This window comes from Giraffa tippelskirchi, chromosome 3, assembly GCF_054371585.1.
Source record: "Giraffa tippelskirchi isolate mGirTip1 chromosome 3, T2T-mGirTip1v1.2.pri, whole genome shotgun sequence".
NCBI classification, from domain to species: domain Eukaryota; kingdom Metazoa; phylum Chordata; class Mammalia; order Artiodactyla; family Giraffidae; genus Giraffa; species Giraffa tippelskirchi.
The window spans coordinates 191752653-191777060 of record NC_137277.1 but is presented as its reverse complement, the minus strand read 5'-3'; the positions used below and the strand labels follow the sequence as shown (position 1 = coordinate 191777060).

At 55.2% G+C, this 24408-nt stretch overlaps 1 protein-coding gene across 7 annotated transcripts in view; it reads right to left on the bottom strand.

The window, feature by feature from the left end:
* PADI2 (peptidyl arginine deiminase 2) overlaps positions 1–24408 on the bottom strand; it is a 52166-nt gene that overhangs the window by 10784 nt on the left and 16974 nt on the right. For 4 of the 7 annotated variants that reach the window (XR_014078363.1, XM_081575007.1, XM_081575005.1 and 1 more), the window contains exons 4-10: positions 19310–19371; positions 13340–13457; positions 12471–12596; positions 6453–6631; positions 4065–4168; positions 3289–3400; positions 2676–2783 (exon numbers count right to left, since the gene is read on the bottom strand). Coding sequence is in view for 6 of the 7 variants with exons in the window: in XM_081575007.1 (XP_081431133.1) it covers positions 2676–2783; positions 3289–3400; positions 4065–4168; positions 6453–6631; positions 12471–12596; positions 13340–13457; positions 19310–19371 (809 nt within the window). In the remaining variant the exon portion in view is untranslated. Of the gene's footprint in view, positions 1–2675; positions 2784–3288; positions 3401–4064; positions 4169–6452; positions 6632–12470; positions 12597–13339; positions 13458–19309; positions 19398–24408 lie in introns of all 7 variants that reach the window. The other 3 variants (XM_081575003.1, XM_081575008.1, XM_081575006.1) reach the window with 1 other exon arrangement.

Below are 24408 nucleotides of genomic sequence, written 5' to 3'. Positions count from 1 at the left end.
CGTCAGTGTGTGTGTGTGCATGTGTGCATGTGTGTGTGTGTGAGTGTGTGTGAGCCTGAGTGTGTGTACGTGCGTGTGTGTGTGTGCACGTGCGCGCATCTGTCTCTATTTCTGGGGAGGCTCAGTTTGTGAGCACGTCAGTGTGAGTATGTGTGTGTGTGTGTGCGCGCGCGCGTGCACATCTGAGTCTCTGCATCTGTCTCTATTTCTGGGGAGGCTCAGTTTGTGAGCACGTCAGTGTGAGTGTGTGTGTGTGTGAGTGTGTGTGTGAGTGTGTGTGTGAGTGTGTGCGTGCGCACACATCTGAGTCTCTGCATCTGTCTCTATTTCTGGGGAGGCTCAGTTTGTGAGCACGTCAGTGTGTGTGTGTGCATGTGTGTGTGAGTGTGTGAGTGTGTGTGAGCGTGTGTGTGCGTGCGTGTGTGTGTGTGCACGTGCGCACATCTGAGTCTCTGCATCTGTCTCTATTTCTGGGGAGGCTCAGTATGTGAGCACGTCAGTGTGACTGTGTGTGTGTGTGTGTGTGTGTGTGTGCGCACGCGCGCGTATCTGAGTCTCTGCATCTGTCTCTATTTCTTAAACACAGCGCGTCAGTTCAGTTCAGTTCAGTCGCTCAATCGTGTCCAACTCTTTGCGACCCCATGGACTGCGCGCAGCATGCCAGGCCTCCCTGCCCATCACCACCTCCCGGAGCTTACTCAAACTCATGTCCATCGACACACAGACATACTGGTGATCTCGTGATTGGTCCTTGCTTTGTGCCATTGACATCCCTGTTCCTCTGTTAACGTGAGCAAGAGACAGACCTTTGCTGATGTTAGCTGTTGACAGGTGGGTGTTAGCTATTGATAGATGGGGGCTGTTTGTTGCCACAGTCTTACCAAGCGAAAGCGGATCAATACATGCAAGAATGTCAGATAAGTAACATATACACAATTTCGACCCAGCCCCAGCCAGCCATACTTGTTCACTGAGCCCAGATGCAGCCTCAGCCTCCTCCTTGGCTCAGAGCTCTAGCAGACTGGAGTTTCATGACGCAGCCCCAGTCATGAGCACGGTGAAGCCCCTGTGACTCCCTGAATTTTAAGTTTCCTTTCATGACAGTTTTTTTGGTAAAAAGGTAGGGATCTTGCTTGAGAGCTCGCACTGGGACTGGAACGAAGCTCATCTGACAAACATCCTTGCTAATAAAAATCATAGAGTGAGAAGACGTGGCTTATCCTGGCCCAGCCTAGAGGCTCAAGGGACAGCTGTGCCCAGAGAGGGGAATGGCTGCAGCTTAGCGCTTTCTCTCCCGGGAGCCCAGATGGCAAGGTGTGATTTGCCAGAGGCTGGGGCAGCTGGGGTTTCATAGCCTCACACAGGCGGGCAGGCACGCAGACAGAGCCGGGCTTGGCCTGGGCCTCCAGGAACAATGCAGCCCAGGGCACTGGTACCAGGCCAGCCTGGTACACTGAAGGCAGGTGGTGCCTCGGGGAGAGAGTGAGGACAGGATCTGAGAGGCCTCGGTTCTCAGGCCTGTGGCAACTGCTGACCGGTTTGACTGCCCCTCGTGTTGGAGGAAGTGGACGGTCGGCACTGAGGACAGCGTCCAGGGCTGTGGAACGAGAACCAGACCAACAGCTAACGGTAGTCATTGTGTCGGGAGCAGCACGGGTGTCTTAGATCACGCCTTCCATCTTCGCAACAAGTCTGTGAGGTGGATGCTGTTTCCATCCCCGTTTCACAGATGAGCAAACTGAGGCTTGAGGAGGTTAAGATGCTTGCCCGAGTTCACGCTGCTGCTGAGGGGTGGAACTGGGCCTCAAGGCCAGCTCCGTCTGGCGCTCCAGAGCTGTGTGCTCACACCACTGGCTCTGCCATCTCCCGTGATGAGGGGAAGCTTAGTGAATGTTCTCAAGCAGCAGGTGTGGACTTGGCGAAGGGCTGCCTCTGAGCAGCTCCGACGTCTCACGGGAGGCTGTCCTGCACGGTACCTTGGGAAAGACCACTAACCTACATTTTATGCTCTATCCAAGCCTCCCCCTGTCTGTTCAGGGCAGAAGGTAAGGACAGAGAAGACTGCTTTTGGTTCTTTCCTCATTCAGTTGGTTGTTGAGGGCATAAAAGGAGAGTAGTAATGACCTCTAGAATCAAGGGTGGGGGTTAGATTGCTTTTTTTTAAAAACTCATGAACTGAAAAATCACAGCTCTAACGAGCTTTGAAGTCAGAACCACGCTTTTCAACAATTGCTTAACTATTAATATAATTTTCCTCCTTGAAATGTATTTTGCTGCAAGTTGGGGGTGGGGGCAGGGGCAGGCCTCTGTCTGCCATAGCTCTCATTTCTCCATGTTTTGGAGAAGTATCAGTTATGAGAGCAGGAGAGGATGTCAGAGGTCACCATCCCAGTGACCCGTTCTGCAGATGAGAAGATGGAAGCAACAGACTAATTTGCCAAGGGGCTTCCCAGGTGGCTCAGATGGTAAAGAATCTGCCTGCAACGCAGGAGACGCAGGTTTGATCCCTGGGTCGGGAAGATCCCCTGGAGAAGGAACGGGAACCCACTCCAGGGTTCTTGCCTGGAGAATCCCGGGGACAGAGGGGTGCCCAAGGCCTCCCTACTGCTCTGCCCTGTAGCAGTTCCAGGGCTGCACCCCGGCCCCATCCTGCAAGGCGGCCCTCAGCCTCTCACCAGGAGCTGTTTCACCGGGAAATCCTTCAGGCTTCCATCTCTGGGGGAGTCCAGCACCACAGGGAAGCCTTTGTGCGGGGCCTCGATGTAGCCAAACTCGATTTCATCCTGTGGGGACACCAGGAAGAGCCACCGGTGAGCCCAGCCGGCCGCCGCAGCTCTCCTCCCCTGCAACCACGGCAGTGGTTTCTCACACACGGTGCTTCCTTCCTCCGAGTCTGCACGTCCCCAGCATGCTTGCACTCACACTGACCCCGCTTTAAAAAACACAACTGGTAACATCCTGTGTACATCTTCCTGCAAGTAACACCTTAACTTGAGAGCCATGCTGTATTTACAGACTGGCTTCTTTTTAACTGTTGTATAGTACTCCACAGGAAGGCCATCCGGTCATACGGTCACCCCCTTCCCCTGTGGATGGAAGTTCTGGTTGTTTCACAGAAGCTGCAGTGAATCTCCTGGCGTGCTTATGTCCCTGTGCATATGTACACGTGTGATCTGACACAGAATTCACACGTGCGGAGCAGCTGGGTGCCAGGGTGCTGACACTAAGCCGCCTCTTCTTGCCTGAGTCCTGAGCCGTGCGTGTCCTTCCCAGCCCGGGGGGCCTCACCTGGATCCAGCGGTCTCCCCGGTTCATGTACTGGAAGCAGACCTTCAGGTCGCAGTTGGTTTTCTCCACCAGGTTCTTCACCTCTTTCAGGAACAGGTAGTTGTCCTTCATGCTGAGAAGCGTGGGCAAGAGCGAGAGGCCAGGAGGGAGCGTGAGGAGGCACAGGCCCACCACGGGGGAGGCACGGCCACGGGCACCTGGGGTGGGCCGTGCTGGGCAGGTGAAGCCCCTCTGTGCTCACCTGTGCACAGGCTGCTGGAGTCAAGAGCTGTGCAAACTCAGCCCTTCCTACGGTGTCTGCCACAGTCATGAGCAGACACCCGCCTCCCCGAAGCCTTCCACCTCTGACTCCCGGGTTTCCAAGGAACAGCTAACCTAACCCGGGGGCAGGGGACGGGCTGAGGACACAGGGGCATGTGGCCAGCATCACGGACTCTCTAGCACATAACACACTGGGTGAAAAACTGCTGGGTGAATAAGATAACCTGAATACCCATCACAGAGGAAGGTTCCCTGCTATACGGTAAGGGCTCGAAAGATACGGCAAAGAACAAAAAACTCTGTGCCAGGACCTTGACGAATGCTTTGCCTGCCTCATCTCACTTAATCCTCGCTGTGGCTCTGTGATGTCACCATCTCAGAGAAACAGAGGCCCAGAGAAGTCAAGTTAGTTGCTCCAGGTCACACAGCTGAGAAGTAACAAGCATGACCTGAACCCAGGCCTCTCACCTCCCGCAGCCTCAGCCCAGCCTGTCTGCCCTGTGCCTCCCGCTTACCAGCACACGAACACCGACACGGGAGGCAGGGTGTTGGGGGTCATGATCCACGGAGCAACACGAAACGCTACGCTGTCCGTGAAGATGGGCGTCAGAGGGATCTCCTGGGCGTGGAAGAGAGGAGATCAGGAAGCCTTGTCAGGGCGCTTTTCGCTCCTGCCTAGCCAAGTGGGTGAGAGCAGTAACTGCTGTTCAATCTCTCAGTCGTGTCCGACTCTGTAACCCCAGAGGCTGCAGCGCGCCGGGCTCCTCTGTCCTCCATTACTCCTGGAGTTTGCTCAAACTCATGTCCATCGAGTCGGTGATGCCACACAACCATCTCATCCTCTGCTGCCCCCTTCTCCTCCTGCCCTCAATCTTTCCCAACAGTAGTAATTACTGAGCACTTGCTGTATGCCAGGTCTTATTTTGACTGGTGAGATTTCACTTCTGCCATACTCAGGGGTAGACACTATTTTAATCTTTGTTTTGTAGATGGGAAAACCGAGTCACAGACCTCTGATCACAAACTGTACATAGCTGTCCAAGGTCAAGTGATCAGGAAGTGGGCGAGCCTGTATTTAAACCCGGACAGTCTGGCCGTTGAGCCCAATTTCAACTGCTACCTGATCTTGTTGCATCAAAGTTCTTTCCCTGAAATCGGCTCACGTGGTGAGTGAGCCAGGCTCGGCCTTCCTCGGTCTCTGCTCTGGGCACCCTGGTCTTTTCAGACCCAGCCTTCCTCGGACCCGGCCTTCCTCGGACCCGGCCTTCCTCGGTCTCTGCTCTGGGCACCCTGCTCTTTTCTGCATGTGAGCGTTCTAACGTCACTGGGGAAACTGCTCTGTCCAGGTTTTTCTTTAAGGAAAGGTTTGGGAAGCTTGCCCGGAACCTGAGGGAAGACGAGATAAGATTTCTTTGCATGGCTGGCTTTGGCAAGCTACAGGAAACCGTGTCCTGCCCTTGGTGGGGAGCCTGGGGGTGGCCCTTCCCGCACGGGCCTGTCTTTTGCTGGTGTCTGTTGGAGGGGCCGCTCTGTGACCCTGATGGCCAGGCTGCTGTAGGCACTGGGGGTGCAGGAGCAGCCCGTCCTCACCCCGTCTCGTTCTCTCCGTTTTTCGGCCTTTCCCTCCCCCCGGGGACTCGAGAGCACTTTGTGAATGAGTTCCTACAAGCGTGGGTGCTGACATCACCCCAGGAAGCAGAAGTATTGTCATTTCTATTTTCCAGGCGGGGAAAGCAAGGTGCACGGGGTCAGTTCACTTGCCCAGTGTCTCGTGGGCTCAGACCCGGGCAGTCTGACTCGAGCCCCTTCTCATAACCCTGAGGCCCAGCGTCACCTGCGGCGGAGCCCACGGCACCTAGCCTTGAGGTGGTCTAGAGGCAAAGCAGAGGAGCAAGCCCGTGTCTGAGGGGCAGCCGAGCCCTCCCTCTATCTGAGCAGAGGGGGCCTGAGAGCCAGGGCTCCGGGGCTGCTGTTTTGGTGAGAGATCCTTACGGGTGGGACACAGCCTAGGCTGGGGGCACCGCTCCCCTGGGGGGGCGGGTACTCGCCTCCTGGCTCAGTTCCTGCAAACCAGGAGCACACAGGCGTGAGACGTCAGGCCACAGGGAGGGGTCATGGTTTGGGACTGGGATTCGGGGTTCGGCCTGTGGTCAGAGTCGGTAGCACCCACAGCAAGGGTGCGGGGCCAGTTAGGGAGGGAAGAACAGGGCACACGTGCATGGCCTAGCTTGCTCCTTGTGCTAACCACTGGTCCCTGTGCCCAGAACTACACCCCCCTAGACAGGGATGGGGGCTTCCCAGGTGGCTCAGTGGTAAAGAATCTGCCTGCCAATGCAGGAGATACAAGCTGGATCCCTGGGTCTGGAAGATCCTCTGGAGAAGGAAATGGTAACCCACTCCAGATATTCTTGCCCAAGAGATCCCATGGACAGGGGAGCCTGGCTCCTCAACTAACGTCTGATCTCGTTGCATCAAAGTTTTCTCCTCAAGTCAGCTCACGTGATAATTGAGCCGGACCTGGCCTTCCTGTTTTTGCTCTGGGCACCTCGCTACAGTCCACGGGGTTGTAAAGAGCCAGACACGACTGAGTGACTGAGCACACTCACTCAGACACACACACACACACACACACACACTCACACACACACACACACACACACACACATACACACACACACACACACACTCTCGGCAGCAGGCAGACCTGGGGACAGGCGTGAGGTCAGAGACACCCGAAGAGCATCCTGGGGAGGAGGTACAGTGAGGAGCACCCCCAGGGCAGAGCTCGGAGGACCCTGGCAGATGTGTGCAGGGGGTGGGAGCATTTAGATCTCCAAACCTGGACTTCCTCCAAGGGGAGCCCGCTCGGGCCCCTGGAAGCCCCTCCCGGTGGAGGCCCTCACCTCGGCCATGTACTCCAGCAGGCTGACGTGGATGGAGACCAGGCCCGGGAAGCCCTCGTCGGGAAAACGCAGGCCTTCCACGAAGAACAGCAGCTCCGCCGAGCCACCTGTGTACTTGACCACGTGGTAGAGCTTCCGCCGGCCCAGGATGTGGACGTAACGCTGGCCGAAAAAGGGGTCTGCAGGAAGAAGGGCCCAGGTCAGGCCCACCTCCCCCAGCCGACCGTGGGGCGGGCTCACTGATGGGGGCACGGCAGCCAAGTCCCTTGTCCTCTAGACACAGAGAGAAAAGCGCAAGCAGCAAATGCCACTGGAAGGGCCGCGGTCTGGTCATCGTCCCAGCCCTGCTGGACCCTAGCCCTGTGGCTTCCTCCCCAGGAAGGAGACATGAAATGAGAGAAGCTGAGCACTGGGTAGCCAGTGGTGGCGAAGAAGGGAATTATTGTTCCCATTTTACAGAGGAGGAAACTGAGTCCCAGAAGGGCAAATGGCTTGTCTGGAGTCATATAGCCAGTAAGTAGCTGAGCTGGGACTCAAATCCCTAATTCTGAACCCCAACCTCTCCTCCCCTTTATATAAAGAAAACACCCATTTGTGCCCTCAACTCCCCTCCGTATAGTGGAAGCCATATCAGCATGGGGTCTCTCGCTGTGCATTTTTTTTTCCTGGTTGCACACGTTTGTGGCTGGGAGGAAAGGCCGGTTTCTCCCGCACTCCTAGCCCACTGAAGTCACTGGGCTTCTAGCAGCGCTGTTCCCTCTGCTCAGAAGGCTTGTCTCCCTCCTTCAGGCCTTCATTGTGCCGCTTCTGGGAACTGCACCCAGATCCCCCAGAGACCAAGCCAGGGGCTCTGTCCAGAGCGTCTGCACCCCCATCTTTCCTCATCCCAGCCGTCAAACGGACACGATCTCAGTGTTCGGTTGTTGGCCCCAGGAGCCTGTCACCTGCATGATGGCTGAGACAGGCCCGGCAGGGCCCGGCGCAGGTTGCGTTTGATAAACATCTACCGAATGCACCAGTGCTCCCATGTCACTCCGAATGGGAGAACTTTCAGGCCAATTCAGAGCGCATATATTGAGTCACTGCTCTCTGACCACATGGGCAAGGACCTGTGGGGGAGACAGAGAGGCTCAAGAAGCGGCCGCCAGCAAGGCTAAGCTGATGATAAGATCGCACAGATGAGGAAGCGTCACAGTAGAGCTCTGCGGTGAGTAAGCCCAGCTGTGCGGTGAGTAAGCCCGAGGAGTTACTGGGAGCCGGAGGAAGGGAGGGGTTGGGAGGTGTCTGAGCGGAGAAAGGCGGCCTTTGAGGTGCCCTTGGGGGCGGCAGAGGTGGGCACAGGGAGGAGATGCGATACTTGCATTGCCAAACGCATGGAGGTAGGACCCTGTGCAGTTCCAGGAGCAGTTCCTTTGTGCCTGCAGAGCTGGGAGGGCAGAGTTAGGATCAGCAACAAAGGGAACGATTAATGAGCAGGTGCCGGAGGGCTACAGCATGTAACTAGACCAGCATGAATCGGGTGCTTGATTAAAACGTGCAAAATGAACAGAGAAGCCAGCGAAGCCTGGACTCAGGATGGCGCCTCACGTAGGCCAAGGTGCTCAACTAGATCTTGGTGATAAATACATCTCTCTGAGGGCGGGTTACCCTAGTGGTTATGACTTCCAGAGCCAGAGAAATGCGGGTTCAAGTACTTCTCTGGCTTTCAAGCTGCAAAACCCCAGGGAATTCACTTAACCTTCCTGAGCCTCAGTTTATTCATCTGTTAAATGGGAGACAGCTACACTTATGCCACAGGGTCCTTGCAAGATAAAACGACACAGCATCAGGAACTGAGGCAAGCTTGGTAACCAAGGGTAACGGTCGGTAACACAGCTGGGACCCGTTGGTATTACTATATGAGAACCTGTGAACGTGCCGGCAGACCCTTTACTGAAAAACTCACGACCTTCTCGTTGAATGGTTTAGGAATAGACGGCAAAGAAAAAATACCTCACCTCCCTTCCTGTGGGTGGGCCCAAGAAGTGAGGGAGACAGACCGAGACACCGCGTGTCCCAAGGGACTTGTCACAGCTCAATGCAAAAGGTGACGTCCTTCTCACGCAGAAAAGACACGCGCCCTGCGTCCCAGCCACCGACGAGGTCGACGGCTCTGCATCACTGAGGAAAATTCTGCCCCAGGGACCCAGGCCTCCCATGACCACGTGCTCCGGGCTGCACGTCAACTGATGCTGGGAAAGCGATCCCAGGCCACGAAGCTGACTTGTCTTTCCAGAAAGCTCCAGAACTTTCCCACGGCTCGGGGCAGCTAGGTGGGATGTGTGTGTGTGCGGGCTCCCCCTGGGCCTGGGAGGGTGGGGCTCTGGCAGGGGACCTGGGCGGGGTAGAAGGGCGTGTTTTGGCCCATCTGCGTATATCTTTTCTGTCCATGGCCCACAGTTGACACGTGCCTCTCTTCCTGGCATCTCGGGCCAGCTCCGGGCAGATTGATCACTCGGTGGGAACAATCAGCCGCTGTCCCGGGAGCCTCATCTCGGGCCAGCTCTGGGCAGATTGATCACTCGGTGGGAACAATCAGCCGCTGTCCCGGGAGCCTCATCTCGGGCCAGCTCTGGGAAGATTGATCACTCGGTGGGAACAATCAGCTGCTGTCCTGGGAGCCTCCTTCCCCTCTCTCCCATCCCCAGCTGGACGCAGGCCCGCCTTCGCATGGCCAGCTCCCCCTTCAGGAACCAACAAGGCCCCTCTATGGCGTGGCCCACGCGCCTCGGGCTGGCCCCGCCAGCCACCCTGACCTCTCCTTAGCCTCAGGTGTTGGCCCTGCAGGCTGGCATGTGGCTTCACCCTTCCGGTCAGTGTGGAGTCATTCCACCTCCCAAGCAGACTCTGATAGTGTGATCAACTGTCCTGGTTTGCCCAAGACTGAGGGGCTTTTCAGAATGAGGGATTTTTAGTGCAAAAACCAGGAAAGTCCTGGGCAAACTGGGACAAGCTGGTCACTGCAGCCCTGTAGAAAGAGGTCAGTTGCTGACCTCTGAGATCCTACGGCAGAATCCGAGGCTGGGGTACACACTCCTGGGTCTCCCTAACAGCACTGGGGACGCCTGTCCACGTCAGTGACTATAATTAACGATCACAATAACGATCCCCTGAAAGAAGCAAGTGTCATCTACGGGGAGCGTTCCATGGACCAGCTACCGAGTGCTGACGTGTTTCTTATTTGATCTCTGTCACCAGAGGGACAGTCAGGCCTCTCCTTAGTCCCACATGACATCCCACACGAGGTACCCAAGGCCTGGCCTGCTGAGGAGACTTGCCCACACCTACCGGGCTCCAGAACGCCCCTCAGGGTCCCTGAGCCCCTATCCCAGCCCCTGGCCGCTGGGGTACAGGAGCGACACGTGACATTTGCTGATACCACACAGCCTCATCCACGCTGCACTGGGGTTGGACAGAGACCTCAAGGCGTCCCACAGAAGGGAGGAAGGGAAACTGGGCCACCGGCGAATCCCCCTCACCCCGCTCTGAGGCGCCGAGTGTTCACCCCTCACCCTGCTCTGGGGCGCCGGCGAATCCCCCTCACCCCGCTCTGGGGCTCCGAGTGTTCACCCCCTCACCCCGCTCTGGGGCGCCAAGGGTTCACCCCTCTCACCCCGCTCTGGGCGCCGAGGGTTCACCCCCTCACCCCGCTCTGGGCGCTGAGGGTTCACCCCTCTCACCCCGCTCTGGGGCGCCGAGTGTTCACCCCCTCACCCCGCTCTGGGGCGCCGAGGGTTCACCCCCTCACCCCGCTCTGGACGCCGAGGGTTCACCCCCTCACCCCGCTCTGGGCGCTGAGGGTTCACCCCTCTCACCCCGCTCTGGGGCGCCGAGGGTTCACCCCCTCACCCCGCTCTGGGGCTCCGAGTGTTCACTCGGGGCTTCGGTTCTGGGGGAGACGGACTCTCCCGGGCTCATCGCTGCGTCAGTGAGGCCGTGCCCCACTGCGGGATGGCAGCCCGATAACACAGCCTGGGGATGGCATGACGAAGCGCTCCCCGCAGCGGCTCCTGTCTGCTCAGGGCCCAGCTCGGAAGGCAGCAACGGGGACGGACGTAATCACGAGCCAGACCTCAGCCGACCGCCCCCCTCGGAAAGGCCTCTAGGTCACGGCCAGGGGCCGCCGGTAGCAGCAGGCCAAGTGTCACAATGTGACCTCGGAGGCTCCCGCCCAGGCCAGCAGCCCCATCCACTGTGGCAACCCCGGCCTGGATGGGGTAAACATCAACCGCTCGGGCCCCCTGGGGCAGCGGAGCTGGCCTGACTGTGGGCCTTCCAGCCTGCGGAGGTCACTGCCCAATCCAGGGGCGGATCAGGAGGAGGCTTGGCTTCAGGTGGCAGCTGTCCACTGTGGTCCTGGCGAAACCCCTCCTGGAGGTGCGGGCCCAGGCCCACCGGGACCTGCCCCGGCTTTGAGTGGGCTTGTTTCCAGGTGGGTTCCAGAGCAGGAGACCCCAGGCTCCCCAGAGGGACGGCGCGCAGGGCAGCTCCACCCTGCACCACGGCAAAGCGCAAAGCGAACTACTTTGCTGAGAGAGCTTTTTAACACATACATCAGAGCTTGACCGTTGCTTGCTTAAAAGCCTCTGATGGCTCTCTGCTGCTAGAGTCAATCCAAGCCCTCTCTCTGCCCTGGCCCCTGCCCAGCTTGCTGACCTGGACTCCAGCACATCCCTTGCTGCGGTCTGCTGTCTGCTCCCCTCGGGCTGCAAACTGGTTCCCTCCTCTGTGCTTTGTATGCACGGTCCCCTCTGCTTGCAACACTCGTCCTTCAGCTCGGGAATGGCTGGTTCTTTCTCATTGTCGGGAGACCTGGGCTCGATCCCTGGGTTGGGAAGGTCCCCTGGAGGAGGGCATGGTAAACCACTCCAGTATTCTTGCCTGGGAAATCCCCATGGACAGAGGAGCCTGGCGGGCTGCAATCCCTGGGGCTGCAGAGAGCCGCACACGGCTGAGTGACTGAGCGCTCAGCACTTCTCACGGCTGGTTTGGGTCTCGGCTCAGACGTTGCCCACTTGGGGAGGCCTCCGACCCTCTAGGCCAGTGGCTCCCGCCTCCACCTGTTGTCCCCTACTACTCAGTCTACGTCCTTGCCTCATCCTGCTCCCTGTGACGGCTCCCTCACAGACTGTCTCCTCCCTGAGGGCAGGGTGCTGACCCAGGGATCCTGGTGCGGAGGGGCTCAACACCCAGTCACAGAAGGAATGAGACAGAGCGGGCAGCTGTGGCGTTAGCCCCTCCAGAAGCATGTTCCCACACAGGGGGCCCGGATGCCCTGTCCTTGGCAGGACGAGCAAGGGGCCTACTCCTCGAGGGTGCCCGCAGCATCCTCAGGGGCTCTTTCAAAGCCAGGCAGGGGGACCCCCCGGGTGGTCCAGTGGCTGAGACTCCGCGCTCCCACTGCAGGGGACCCGGGATCGACCCCTGGTCAGGGAACTAGAGCCCATGTGCCGCAACTAGCAACCCCCCACGCTGCCGCGAAGACCTGGCGTGCCAACGACCCTGCACGCTGCCGCGAAGACCTGGCGTGCCAACGACCCCCCACGCTGCCATGAAGACCTGGCGTGCCAAAAACAAAGTCGGGGGCAGCTTTTCATTTTCAGAAAGTCCGAGATGAGCAGAAAACAGCTGGCAGGGGGAGACGGTGGGTACCTGCCTCAGGCATCACGAAGGTGATGTGAGTCTGGGAAGGATGACTCGCAAAGCCCTTCCTGCCCTGGTTCATGCGGCGCTCCTCTGCGCCCCCCGTGACTCTGTCACTGCTGACTCCTTGAGGGAGGAGAGGCCACGCCCTTGGGTCCCCCTGGGTTCACAGGGCCGCGGTGACCCTGGCTGGTGGTCCATTACCAAGAGGCCAGTCCTGGACCTCTCCAGCCACCTGCCCCCGTGATGACTAAGGGGGGCCTGGGGAGCCTTAGAGGGTGGAGTGCGCTCCCCCGAGGGGCGGGAGCGGCTGGAGGGCAGGCTGGGGACACTCACTCTCCACGTGGAACACGCCCACTTTGTCCGAGTCCGACATGGAGATGTAGAGAACGATTTCGTAGCCGGCGGGGAGGTGCTCGGGGCCTTTGGTCCGCAGGATCATCTGAGACATGTCCTTCAGGTCTGCGGGCGGAGGCAGGAGGAGGTTGGAACTGAGGGAACAGCTCTGGGGGCGAGGGTCGGAGGCGTGGGGGGCCTGGATGAAGGTACTCGGGAGGTACCAACTTCCATCAGGGATGTGAGGCACAACATGGCTAATCTCACAAACACTGCTGCATGTCTCACATGAAGGTCGTTAAGACAGTCAATCCTAAGAGGTCTCCTCTCAAGAATTTTTTTCTATTCCTTTAATTTTGTACCTATGTGAGACGATGGATGGTTACTAAACTTCTTGCGATACTCACTTCGTGATGTATGGGAATTAAATCACTAAGCTGTGTGCCTTAAACTTACATAGCGCTGTATGTCAATCCTATCTCAATTAAAAAAAAAACAAAGGAGAATTTTGGCTGGAACTCTGGCCTGTTACTTTTATAATCAGGACAAAGCAAACCCCAAACGTATATATTATGGAAACTATAGAAAAGCGTAAAAACTAGTTGCTATCCCCAATACCACAGATGACCTCCCATAACGTATTCGGAACATCTTTCTGCTCCGTTTTTTAACATATGTGCAACTTTGTAAAAACCGTGGTTCCAATCCAACCAGACGGCATTGACAGTTTCCTCATCTGTTCTCAGCAAGAGTGGACACCTGAGTCCAGTGCTCAGGAGACCCAAGCTCACTCCCGCCCGCTGCTTTGCCCGAGACTTGGCATGAACGTGCCTCTGCCCCTCCCTGCCCCAAGTGCAGACCCCGCGCACCTTCCTTGCTGTAGACCTTCTCGTCACTGCAGTCCTCCTTGGGCAGCCAGGGTGTGTCTCGGTCACAGTTCACCAGCAGGATGGCCCCCTGGCCCTCAGGGCCCCAGGTCCACGATGCCTGCGTTGGAGAGGAGAGAGGTCAACGCTGTTTTCCCTACTTCTGCGGATGTTCCCAACCTCAGTGCAGAGCCCACAGGACACTGGGCAGACAGCCCCAGGGTGAGACTCAAGAGCAGCCACGGGGGCAGCTGGGACCCGGCAAACATGAGTCCTGTGTCTGGCGCCTGGAGAGAGTCAGGGTAAGCACCAAAGGCAGGTTCAGGGTGGGACGAACAGTGGCAGAGAGACAGGTACAGAGGGCTGACTCGGGCATTACGAGCCTCACATCTGGTGTGCCATTGCCTGGAGTGGGGCGGGGGAGGCAGGGTGAGACAGCCAGAGAAATGGACAGGCAGACATTTTATGACGGGCAACAAAAGCCCTGATTGCAGATCATACTACAAAGGTACAGTAATCAAAGCAGTATGGTGAGGGCACCAAAGCAGACACAGATGACCAGACCAGAGACCTGGCAATGAAGCCACACTTACGTGGGCAATCAGTCCTCAACAGGGGAGGCAAGACTACCAGGGAAATGACAGCTCCTTCAGCAAACAGTGCCGGGCAAACCTGCACAGCTATGTAAAGGAATCAAACTGGGCTGCTTTCTTACAAATACCATACAGAGCAATAAATTTAGAATAAAGACTTAAATGTAAGCTCTGAAACCATAAAACTTCTGAAGAAAACACAAGCGGGGTGCTCTTTGACGTCAGTCTTAGTAACACGGTTTTGGGTCTATCTCCTCAGGCAAGTGCGACAGAAACAAAAACAGACAAACAGGACCACATCCAACTAAAGAGCTGCTGCTCCACAAAGGAGACTATCAACAAATAAAGGGGCTGCTTACTGAACGGGAGAAGATACCTGTAACAGATGTATCCGATCGGGGTTAATACCCCAAATATACAAAGAACTCATGCAACTCAAGTTCGAAAAACTACCTGATTTTAAAAACGGACAGAGAAGCTGAACAGACATTCTTTCCAAAGAGGACATACAAATGGCCAACATGCCCGTGAAAAGATGCTCAACATCTCTAGTCATCAGGGAAACGCAAATCAAAACCACAGTGAAATACCTCACACCTGTCAGAATGGCTATCACAAAAAAAGACAACAAAGAATAAACGTGGGCGAGGATGTGGAATAAAGGGCACCCTTGTGCACTGTTGGTGGGAATGTAAATTGGCACGGCCACTATGGAAAAAAGCATGGAGATTCCTCCAAAAACTTAAAAATAGAACTTCTATGTGATCCAGAAATTCCATTCTTGGGTATTTATCTGAAGAAAATAAAAACACAAACTAGAAAAGATATATGTACTCCTGTGTTATTGCATTATTATCTACAAGAGCCAAGGTATGGAAGGAATTTAAGTGCCCATCAATAATGAATAGACAATGAAGATGCAGTATATACACAATGGAATAGCACTCAGCTACAAAAAAATATGAAATCTTGCCATTTGCAACAACATGGATGAACCTAAGTGAAGTAAGTCAGAGAGAGACAAATACTGCTATATATTATAAATGAAAGCTGTGAAGAGAGTAAATCTTAAGTGTTTTCATCAGAAGGAAAACTTTTTTTTTCTATTTCTAAAGATTGAGGGCAGGAGGAGAAGGGGGCGACAGAGGATGAGATGGTTGGATGGCATCACCCACACAATGGACATGGGTTTGAGCAAATTCTGGGAGATGGTGATGGACAGGGAGGCCTGGCGTGCTTCATCCATGGGGTCGCAGAGAGTCGGACACGACTGAGCCACAGAGCAACAACAAGTTTGTGTCTATATGAGACGATGGATTTACACCGAACTGAGTGCGGTGACCATTTCATGATGTACGTGAGTCAAATCACGAGGCTGTGTGTCACAGAGCAACTGAGCCCACGCGCCACAACTACTGAGCCCACGCGTCACAACTAGAGAGTCCACGCGCCACAACTACTGAGTCCACGCATCACAACTACTGAGCCCACACACCACAACTACTGAGCCCACGCATCACAACTAGAGAGTCCACCCACCACAACTACTGAGTCCACGCATCACAACTAGAGACTCCACGCACCACAACTACTGAGTCCACGCATCACAACTAGAGACTCCACGCACCACAACTACTGCCCCCGCGTGCTCTGGACTCACGTGCCACAACTAGAGAGCCCACACGCCACAACTAGAGAGCCCACACACCACAACTACTGAGCCCACGCATCACAACTAGAGACTCCACGCACCACAACTACTGAGCCCACACGCCACAACTACTGCCCCCGCGTGCTCTGGACTCACGTGCCACAACTAGAGAGCCCACACACCACAACTACTGAGTCCACGCACCACAACTACTGAGCCCACACATCACAACTAGAGAGTCCACGCACCACAACTATTGAGTCCACGCACCACAACTACTGAGCCCACACATCACAACTAGAGAGTCCACGCACCACAACTACTGAGCCCACGCATCACAACTAGAGAGTCCACCCACCACAACTACTGAGCCCACGCTCCACAACTACTGAGCCCACGCGCCACAACTACTGAGCCCACGCATCACAACTACTGAGCCCACGCACCGCAACTACTGAGTCCACGCATCACAACTAGAGAGACCACGCACTGTAAGAGAAGATCCCACATGATGTAATGGCGAGCCCGAGTGCTGCAACTAAGACTCGATGCAGCCTAAATAAATAAATAAAACCATTCTGCTGTATACCTTAAACATACACAGTGACATACGTCAATTATACCTCAATAACACCGGAAGGAGAAAAGAGGTACCCAGAGGGGCTCCGGGCTCTTGGGTGAACAGATACCCGGCCATTTTCAAGCTTGCTCTGAGTGCTCCAAATGGGGCCTGGAAGGTGATCCCTTTTCAAGACTGCAGCCAGAGCGATATTAGGACAAACTCCAACCAGATCGCGTCGCTTCCCCGCTTCACGCCTTGTCCGGGGCCCCCTGTTGACTCGGGATGAAGCTCCTGGCCCTCACCATGGGCTGGAGGGCCCCGTGAGGCCTGCCCACCTCGGCACCTCTTTCTGTCTGCGTCCCCCTCGCTGGCCGCCTCCTGGCTCCCAGAAGACTCCAAGCTCAGGCCTTTGCGTGCTGGTTCCTCTGCCTGGAAAGCGGTCCTGTCTAGCTTCACCTGGCCAACTCCACCCCTCCTTCCGGTCACACAGCATAACCACTCCTTTCTCCTGGAAGCCTCTCTGATATTCCAGACCAAAGCAGCTTTCCCTGGTTCACACTTACGACACTGTACGCGTTCCTCCTGGGGCAGACTTAGGACAACTGTGATGAAACAGCTGCCAGAGTCACGCTTCATTTAATGTGCCCCCATCCCTCCTGGACTGCAGGCTCCCTGATGGCAGGAGCTGCCTGTCTCTCCTTCTCTTGGCATCCCCAAGGCCTGACCCAGTCCTGAAACGTAAGAGATGTTGAAAAAATATTTATGGGATGAATCAAAACAACAATGAGGTACCTCACACTGGTTAGAACGGCCATCATTAAAAAGTCTGCAAATAACAAATGCTGGAGAGGGTGTGGATAAAAGGGAACTGTTGGTGGGAATGTAAACTGAAACAGCCACTGTGGAGAAAAGTATGGACGTTCCTCAAATAACTAAAAATAGAGTTGCCACATGATCCAAGAATCCCACACCTGAGATATTCCCAGACAGAACCATAATATGGAAAGACTTATGCCCCCCACGTTCACAGCAGCACTAGTCCCAACTGCCAAGACATGGAAACAACCTGCATGTCCATCAACGACAAACGGATAAAGAGGCCGTGGAACACATGCACGGTGGAGTATTACTCAGCCGTTAAAAAGAACGAAACACTGCCGTTTACAGCAGCATGGATGGCTTAGAGATTAGCATACTAAGTGAAGTAAGTCAGAAACAGAAAGACAAATACCAGTGATACCATTTACAGGTGGAATCTAAAATACGACACAAATGAACACATCTACAAAACAAAAGCAGACTCCCAGATACAGAGAGCAGACTTGTGGTTGCCGAGGAGGTGGGGAAGGAAGGACTGGGAGTGAGGGATCTGCAGGTGTAAACGAGTATATACAGGACGGCTGAACAACAAGGTCCTACTGTTTAGCACAGGGAGCTGTATTCATATCCCGTGATAAACCGTAATGGAAAAGAACATGAAGAAGAATATATAGATAGATCTATTTGGCTGTATAGCAGAAACTAACACAACACTGTAAATCAATCATACTTCAATAATGCTAAAAAAAATTTATGAGATGAATGAAGACACATTAAACTGCACTGGCCCAGATGAAGGAAGTCAGGGTAAGTCCAGGCCCACAGGGGCTGGGTGACCCCCTAGCTCCTCGGGAGCAGCAGGACACCTCAGGGGCCACCCTGGGGCCTGCCAGCATGCGGCCTCAGAAACTGGGCACAGATATGCGGGGCTGACTCGGCCTCAGGAAGGCAGGGCTGGGCGGACGCCCCCTCCCAACCAGGAACCTTGGGGAGCGGGGTCCCCTACAGCCCCGAGGAACCCCCAGAGGTGTGTGGAGAGTTTGGAACTGGCTGCCAGGCCCCAGGCTTTTCACTGGGCTATATTTATTTCCTTTTTAAAGTATCCATCTCTCTATAATTTAAACCAGGCTATAGGTTGTTATTACAAAAGTAGTGTGTGCCCATGGCAAACATCTAAGTACTCTAGAGGGGCAGAAAATGGAAAATAGAAGCGCAGATGTCACAGAGCAAACCAGCGGCACTTAAAAATGGGGCTGAGAGTCACACCACCATATATAAACTAGACAGCCAGTGGGGGTTTGCTGTGTGACTCAGGGAACTCAAACGGGCTCCGTGACAACCTAGAGGGGTGGGGGGGGAGGGGGGAGGGCGGCTCAAGAGGGAGGGGATGTATCTATACCCGTGGCTGACTCGTGTTGATGTATGGCAGAAGCCAGCACATTATTGTAAAGCCATCATCCTTCAATTAAAAATAGATAAATTAAAAAAACAAAACAAAACAAGGGTGAGGAAAACGACTTGGAGAACACGTCGTCTGCACAAGTTAAAAATACACACACCCTAACCACACAGCATGTTTCGCAAGAATCACAAGAACAGAAAGTGATGCATTAAAATCATTCAAGTGGTCCTTTGCAGGGGAGCAGAATGGGAGCGAGGAATGTAGGATCGAGGAGAATAAAGGAATGAATGAACGAATGTGCTCAGTCGTGTCCGACTCTTTGTGACCCCATAGACCGTAGCCTGCTAGGCTCCTCTGTCCATGGGAGTCTCCAGGCAAGAAGACTGGAGTGGGTTGTCATGCTCTCCTGCAGGGGATCTTCCCAACCCAGGGATCAAACCCAGGTCTCCCACATTGCAGGTGGATTCTTTACCGCCTGAGCCACCAGGGAAGCGCAGACGAACAAATAAATGAATAAACAAAACCAGGAAGATGGTGTGCATGCATCTTTAGAGATGACATGCCTTGAGTTGGGAATGATCATTGCAATCTTCTGCTCCTGATGGCCAAGAAAACAAAAAGGCAAAATAAGAACAGCAAATGCTTTGGCGGCACTTCCTCTGTGGCAGGACCTTCATACTTTACAACAATTCTACGAACTGGGTGTCCCCACCCTCTGGATGGGGCCACTGAGACTTGGGGGCCAGCTCCGTGGCTGTTCCTCTAAGGAGTTTGCTTCTCAGTGGGCTCTGTCAATGGTGTGTGTGTGTCTGGAACCTGTCTTCTCATCTGTAAAGTGTGAGCTGTCGGAGTTTGCTGGCAGGACTGTGGCTGCCTGCAGGCCCCAGCCTGGGGCTCCGGCCCTGGAAGCCCCCATTCAGGGCCGCCTGCCCTGGGAGTGAGGTACCTTTCTTGGGTTGTTCTTCTCCACCACGCCGTCCCGGTCTGCATCCACGTCCAGGGAGATCTCTGGGGACAGACAAATGGGTGAGTTGCTGAGCTGGCCAGAGAGAGTGGGGCGGGGACAGGAGAAAGACCTATGGGGTTAGGGTGCAGCTCACCCATTTTCTGGGCTCCCAGAGGGAAGAGCTGTGCTGAGGTCATCTTAGCCAACCCCCTGCCTCAACACCCCACTGCTGGATGGAAACACAAGCAGACACCGTGCAGACTGTGAAACTCAGGAAGGTGCTGTCAGGTGGGTCTGGGGTCTCCCACCTCTTTGCTGCTCCTTTACTGTTCTGGGTGGTGGGCGGGATGAGCCGCACCGGACAGATCTGGGAGTTCAGAGAGGTCAAGGCGCGTGCCCGGGGCACAAGGTCACACGAGGAGATCTGAAGCATAGACTGCATTTGGTGCGAATCAAAGCTCAGATGCTGGAAACTTTCACGGGGCTCCCTACCCGCCTTTCCTGGCCTGTCCTGGGTGTGTGTACACACGTGCATTTGTGTGTTTCTCTTCCAGAACTCCCAGGGGTCTAGACCTCACCTCTAAGGACTGAGGGTTTTACTTTGGGTGGAAAACTGGATCTTCAGCTCCTCTTGATCTGACTGTGCCCAAGAGGCCAAGCTGCCAGACAGAGGACCCAGGGTGGGGTCCTCGCTGTCCTTCCTCTGGGGGAGGGACCGTCTCTGTTCGTAGGCCTGCTGTGGGGACTCTGTGGGGCAGTGAAATGAGCCCAAAGTCCAGCATCAGATGGGACTGAGTTTGAACTGTGGCTCCGGCTTGTAAGCTGTGTGGCACTGGGCAGCTTAGATAGCTTCTCTGAGCCCCGGTCGCTCTACCTGAAAAATGAGGCGCTTCCCTGTTTAGACGAGTCGCCCTGATTGCACTGCTGACGTTTTGAGCCCGATTGTCGCCGTCGTTGTTGTGGTGGGGACTACCTTGCACATTGCAGGGTGTTTAGCCACATCCCTGGCTTCCACCCCTGGATGCCCGTAACATCCCACCAGCTGAGACAACCAAAAGGTCTCCAGATATTGCCGAAGGTCCCCTGGGAGGCAACATGGGCCCCTGAGTTAGAGACCAAGAGGGCAAGGCAGGGGAATTGTTGGGAAGGTGGTGGGAGCAACATGCGGAGTGAGGCGAGCTGGGTCCAGGTCGCGGACAGCCCAGGTCCCGGACGGCCCTGTGGGCTCGGCCTCAGGCTGAGCACGACTTGGACGGAGGTTGGAGCTGGGTGAGAACGACTGGGTTCCTGGTCAGTCCCACTGGCAGCTGAGCTGTCTCCCTGGAGGGGCAGGCATGCCTCCTCTCTTTCCTAAGTCAGGGACTTTACGGAGGGCTTCCCTTTCACCCTGAATGCGGAATTTTCAGGTCTGGAAGGAGGTGGAGGGGGGGTTCTAAGGGCGCCGGGTCCTTGGGAGAGGGAGGCAGTATCCCCGCTTCTGCAGCCCCACGTTAGATGCTGTAGAAAATAATTATATAAACTCCTCCCATCCTTCCCATTCACGCAGCAAATCACTACTGAGCATCGACTGTGCTCCAGGCCCCACACGGGGATCGGGGTGGGCAATCGGGCGGCAGTGTCTGCTCTCTCAAGGAGCCCCCAGTCTTATGTGTGTGTACTTAGTTGCTCAGTCGTGTTCGACTCTGCAACTCCATGGACTGTAGCCCTCCAGGCTCCTCTGTCCATGGAATTCTCTAGGCAAGAATACTGGAGTGGGTTGCCATTTCCTTCTCTAGGGGATCTTCCTGACCCAGGGATCAAACCCGGATCTCCCACATTGACAGGTGGATTCTTTACTGTCTGAGCGACCAGGGGAAGTCCTATGAGATAAATATTATTGTTCACACTTTACAAGTGAGAAAACTCAAACTTGGAGATGTCACTTGTCGGCAAACCGGGCTGATGATCTGGGGGGCTGGTGCGGGATAAGACTTCTAGGGAGAAAGTGGAGAAGGCGGCCCTACCAGCTACTGTTAGAGATGGGAGGCTCAGAGGGAGGACCAATATTGATACTGGCTCCCAGACAGCCACGAACTTTCCAGCAGGACACTCCCCAGGGAATGCTGCTGTTTGGGGAGGCTAGCTTCCTGAAGCTTCTCCCAGGGGACCTGCTGCAGACCCAGCCTCCTCCAGGAATCACTCTGTGCTTTTCAAGATGACAATCTTTCCTGGGTGTACAGTTCTTTGTGGACAAGAGAGCACTTCCCATGGGTGTTTTCCCTTCAGTCACCACCCTCCCAGCCATCCTGCCATAAACAGGAGGAAGCGAGGTACCCAGGAGGGCAGTGACCATGAAGGCCCCAGACAGTGCAGAGCCAGGGGTCGCACTCGGGACTCTGACTCCAGACCCCTGCCCTTGGCTGTTTCTCCCCAGTCTCAGGCTGATCTCCGCCCTGGGTTGTTTCCAAAACCAAAGCCCGCCTTCTAAGACCCAGGACTCACTCCTCTAGAGGTTGTTCCCAGAGGACGACCCCGTGGCTTTGGTCTCTAGGCTGCAAGACCCCGTGGCTTTGGTCTCTAGGCTGCAAGGTGCCACGGCATCATGGCTCCTGTGGTCCATGAAAGCAGTGGTCACAGGAGAGAAATCAGGAAGCATTTCCCTGTACTTCATCATGAACTTTTCGTTATTCTGGGCCGCACCACGTGGCTTGCGAGATCTTAGTTCCCCGACCAGGGACAGAACCTGAGGTGTGTGCCAAGTCCTAACCACCAGAGCACCAGGGAACTCCCCATGATGAATTTCTTACATTAAATTTTTGTTATCAATGCAGTATTTGCACAAGTGCAAAAAAAAAAAAAAAAAAATCAAAAAGAGTACCAAACAGCTTCTAAAAAAACCCAGGGGCTCCTTGTTCAGCCTGTCCCCTCACCTGCCTGAGGCAAGCTCTATAATACTGAATAATATGCCTATTATTTTTTCTCGGTTTATTCAATTGGGACAAATTTCACTGACTTCCCATGAAATCACATAATCGGACTCCCTTATCGCTCACCTCCCGACTTCCCACAGTGCTTGACACCTTCTCTCTCGTGACTCTTGACAAAACTTCAAGGTCAGTTGGAATGGCCTCCTCACCTCCCCCCACCCCGCGCTCCCTCAGAAACTCCCCCAAGTTACAAGCCACTCCTCGAGGACGTCTCCCCTTCAAAGTTTCCCTCAATGTCCAGTTTAACTGGATTCCAGTGGGATGCTCCCGAGGGGATGGGAGCAGGCTTGTGGGCCCGCCCAGGGCTCTGCCTCCTGGAGCGGCTCTGTCTTCCCTGGGGAGGGGTAGGCGACATCTGTTTCAGGGCCTCTGGGCTCCAGACATTTCCCGGAGGCTCCAAATCCTGCCTCAGCTCCTCAGAATAGCCCCAAGGTGTCAGGTGGCACCTGGGTGGGGGCAGATTAACTGGAAATGTCACCGGGACTGGGCTCAAGGCAGCCTGCCCCGGGAATCAAGACACTGGCCTCGGCTTCCGCACGAGCGCTTTGGTGGCCGCCAGCCCCTGGATGGTGGCGGGGCGCCTGGCCTTCCTGCCTGACGGGGCAGCGTGGGGTGTGGCTGGGAGGGGACTCTCTCCCCAACAGTCACCGGGGGCGGTTATCCTGGGTCTGGGAGGGGGTGCAAGGAACCAGGGCCGTGGGTTGATGCGAAAAATCCTCCAGGGTCCCGTCCACGTGCTCCTCCCTTTACAGGACCTCGGCAAAGAGGGTGAGGCTACACCCCTCTCCACCATCCTCCCCTCGAGCCCCCTTAACAGCGAGGACGTTGTGAATCAGCCCTACCCAGGGGCTTGGAGGCTCTCCGGGGTCAATGGGCTCGAAACTCACTTTATAGCTGCGAAAAAGTGAGGTTCAGGGAACTCCCTGGTGGTCCAGTGGTTAGGACTCCGTGTTTTCACGGCCAAGGGCCTGGGTTTGATCCCTGGCTGCGGAACTAAAGCCCCACAAGCCAAGTGGTACAGTACCCACACCCCCAAAAAAAGTGAGGTCTACAGGGGGAGGGCACATCACAGGTTTTTGCCGAGACTGGCACCGAGAACCACAGCCTGATTTGACCAAGGGCATCATGATTTTGTTCTCGATACCAGGAGGATGACTGAGGCACAATAAGGTTCTTCAGCGTCACACAGGCAGAGAGAAAATGGGCTGCCCCATGCCCCAAGAGGAAGGGACAAAAGCAAAGAGCATTACCTGAGCACCTAGCCCCTGCCAGGCCTGGGGATGCCCATCCCACTGAACCCCTATAAGCACTGTGCAAGAGTACACTGGAAACCCATTTTACAGATGAGGAAACTGAGGCTTAGCGGAATGGTGGTCATGATGTGGCTGGAGCGGGGAGCCAGAACTTAGGCCTACTGTATTTCTGTCCACTCTGAGGCCAGGGCTCTTTCTACCCAGTTTGGACTCAGGACAGAAGTGGGGTGAGATGGACACTAATACATCCCTGGGGGACAGTCCCACCATCCTGGGTCATTCAGGGCACTCTTGCCTCTGAGCCGCCACCCCCAAATGATCACTCAGGCTGTGGGGCTCCTGGGGCAGATTCCTGAGGGAAGACAAGACCTGGATGGGTCAGACAGACCAGTGGGTGGGTCCCAAGGGAAACCTAGTTTTCACCAGGCTCCCTGGGGAAACATAAGTTCAGTGGGGTGAGTTTTTCATAAAGCTTTACTTCTGCAATGTGAACGACCGTCTTCTGTTTTGAGATTACGCCCTGCCTACTTTTTAGGTGCTAACATGTGAACACGATGGTGATAATTGATGGTAAATTGCTTTATTAATGTCTTTTTTTTTTTTTGCCAACCTTCAAAATCGTTAGGCTTACTAATTTGGTGGGGAAGGGAGAGGACATTTTACTGACCCATGGAGCCTAAATATCTGGAACTTGCGGCAGTTAAGGAAATAACTCTTCAGTGAGAGCGTCAACAGGCCGGAAGGAAGAGCCTGGTCATTCATCATGAACTTGGTATCTTCTGCGGTCTCAGCCCTACGGCACCCTCACTTGCCTCGTTGCTGTTGTTTAGTCGCCAAGTCAGGCCTGCCAGCCTCCTCTGTCCATGGGTTTCCCAGGCAA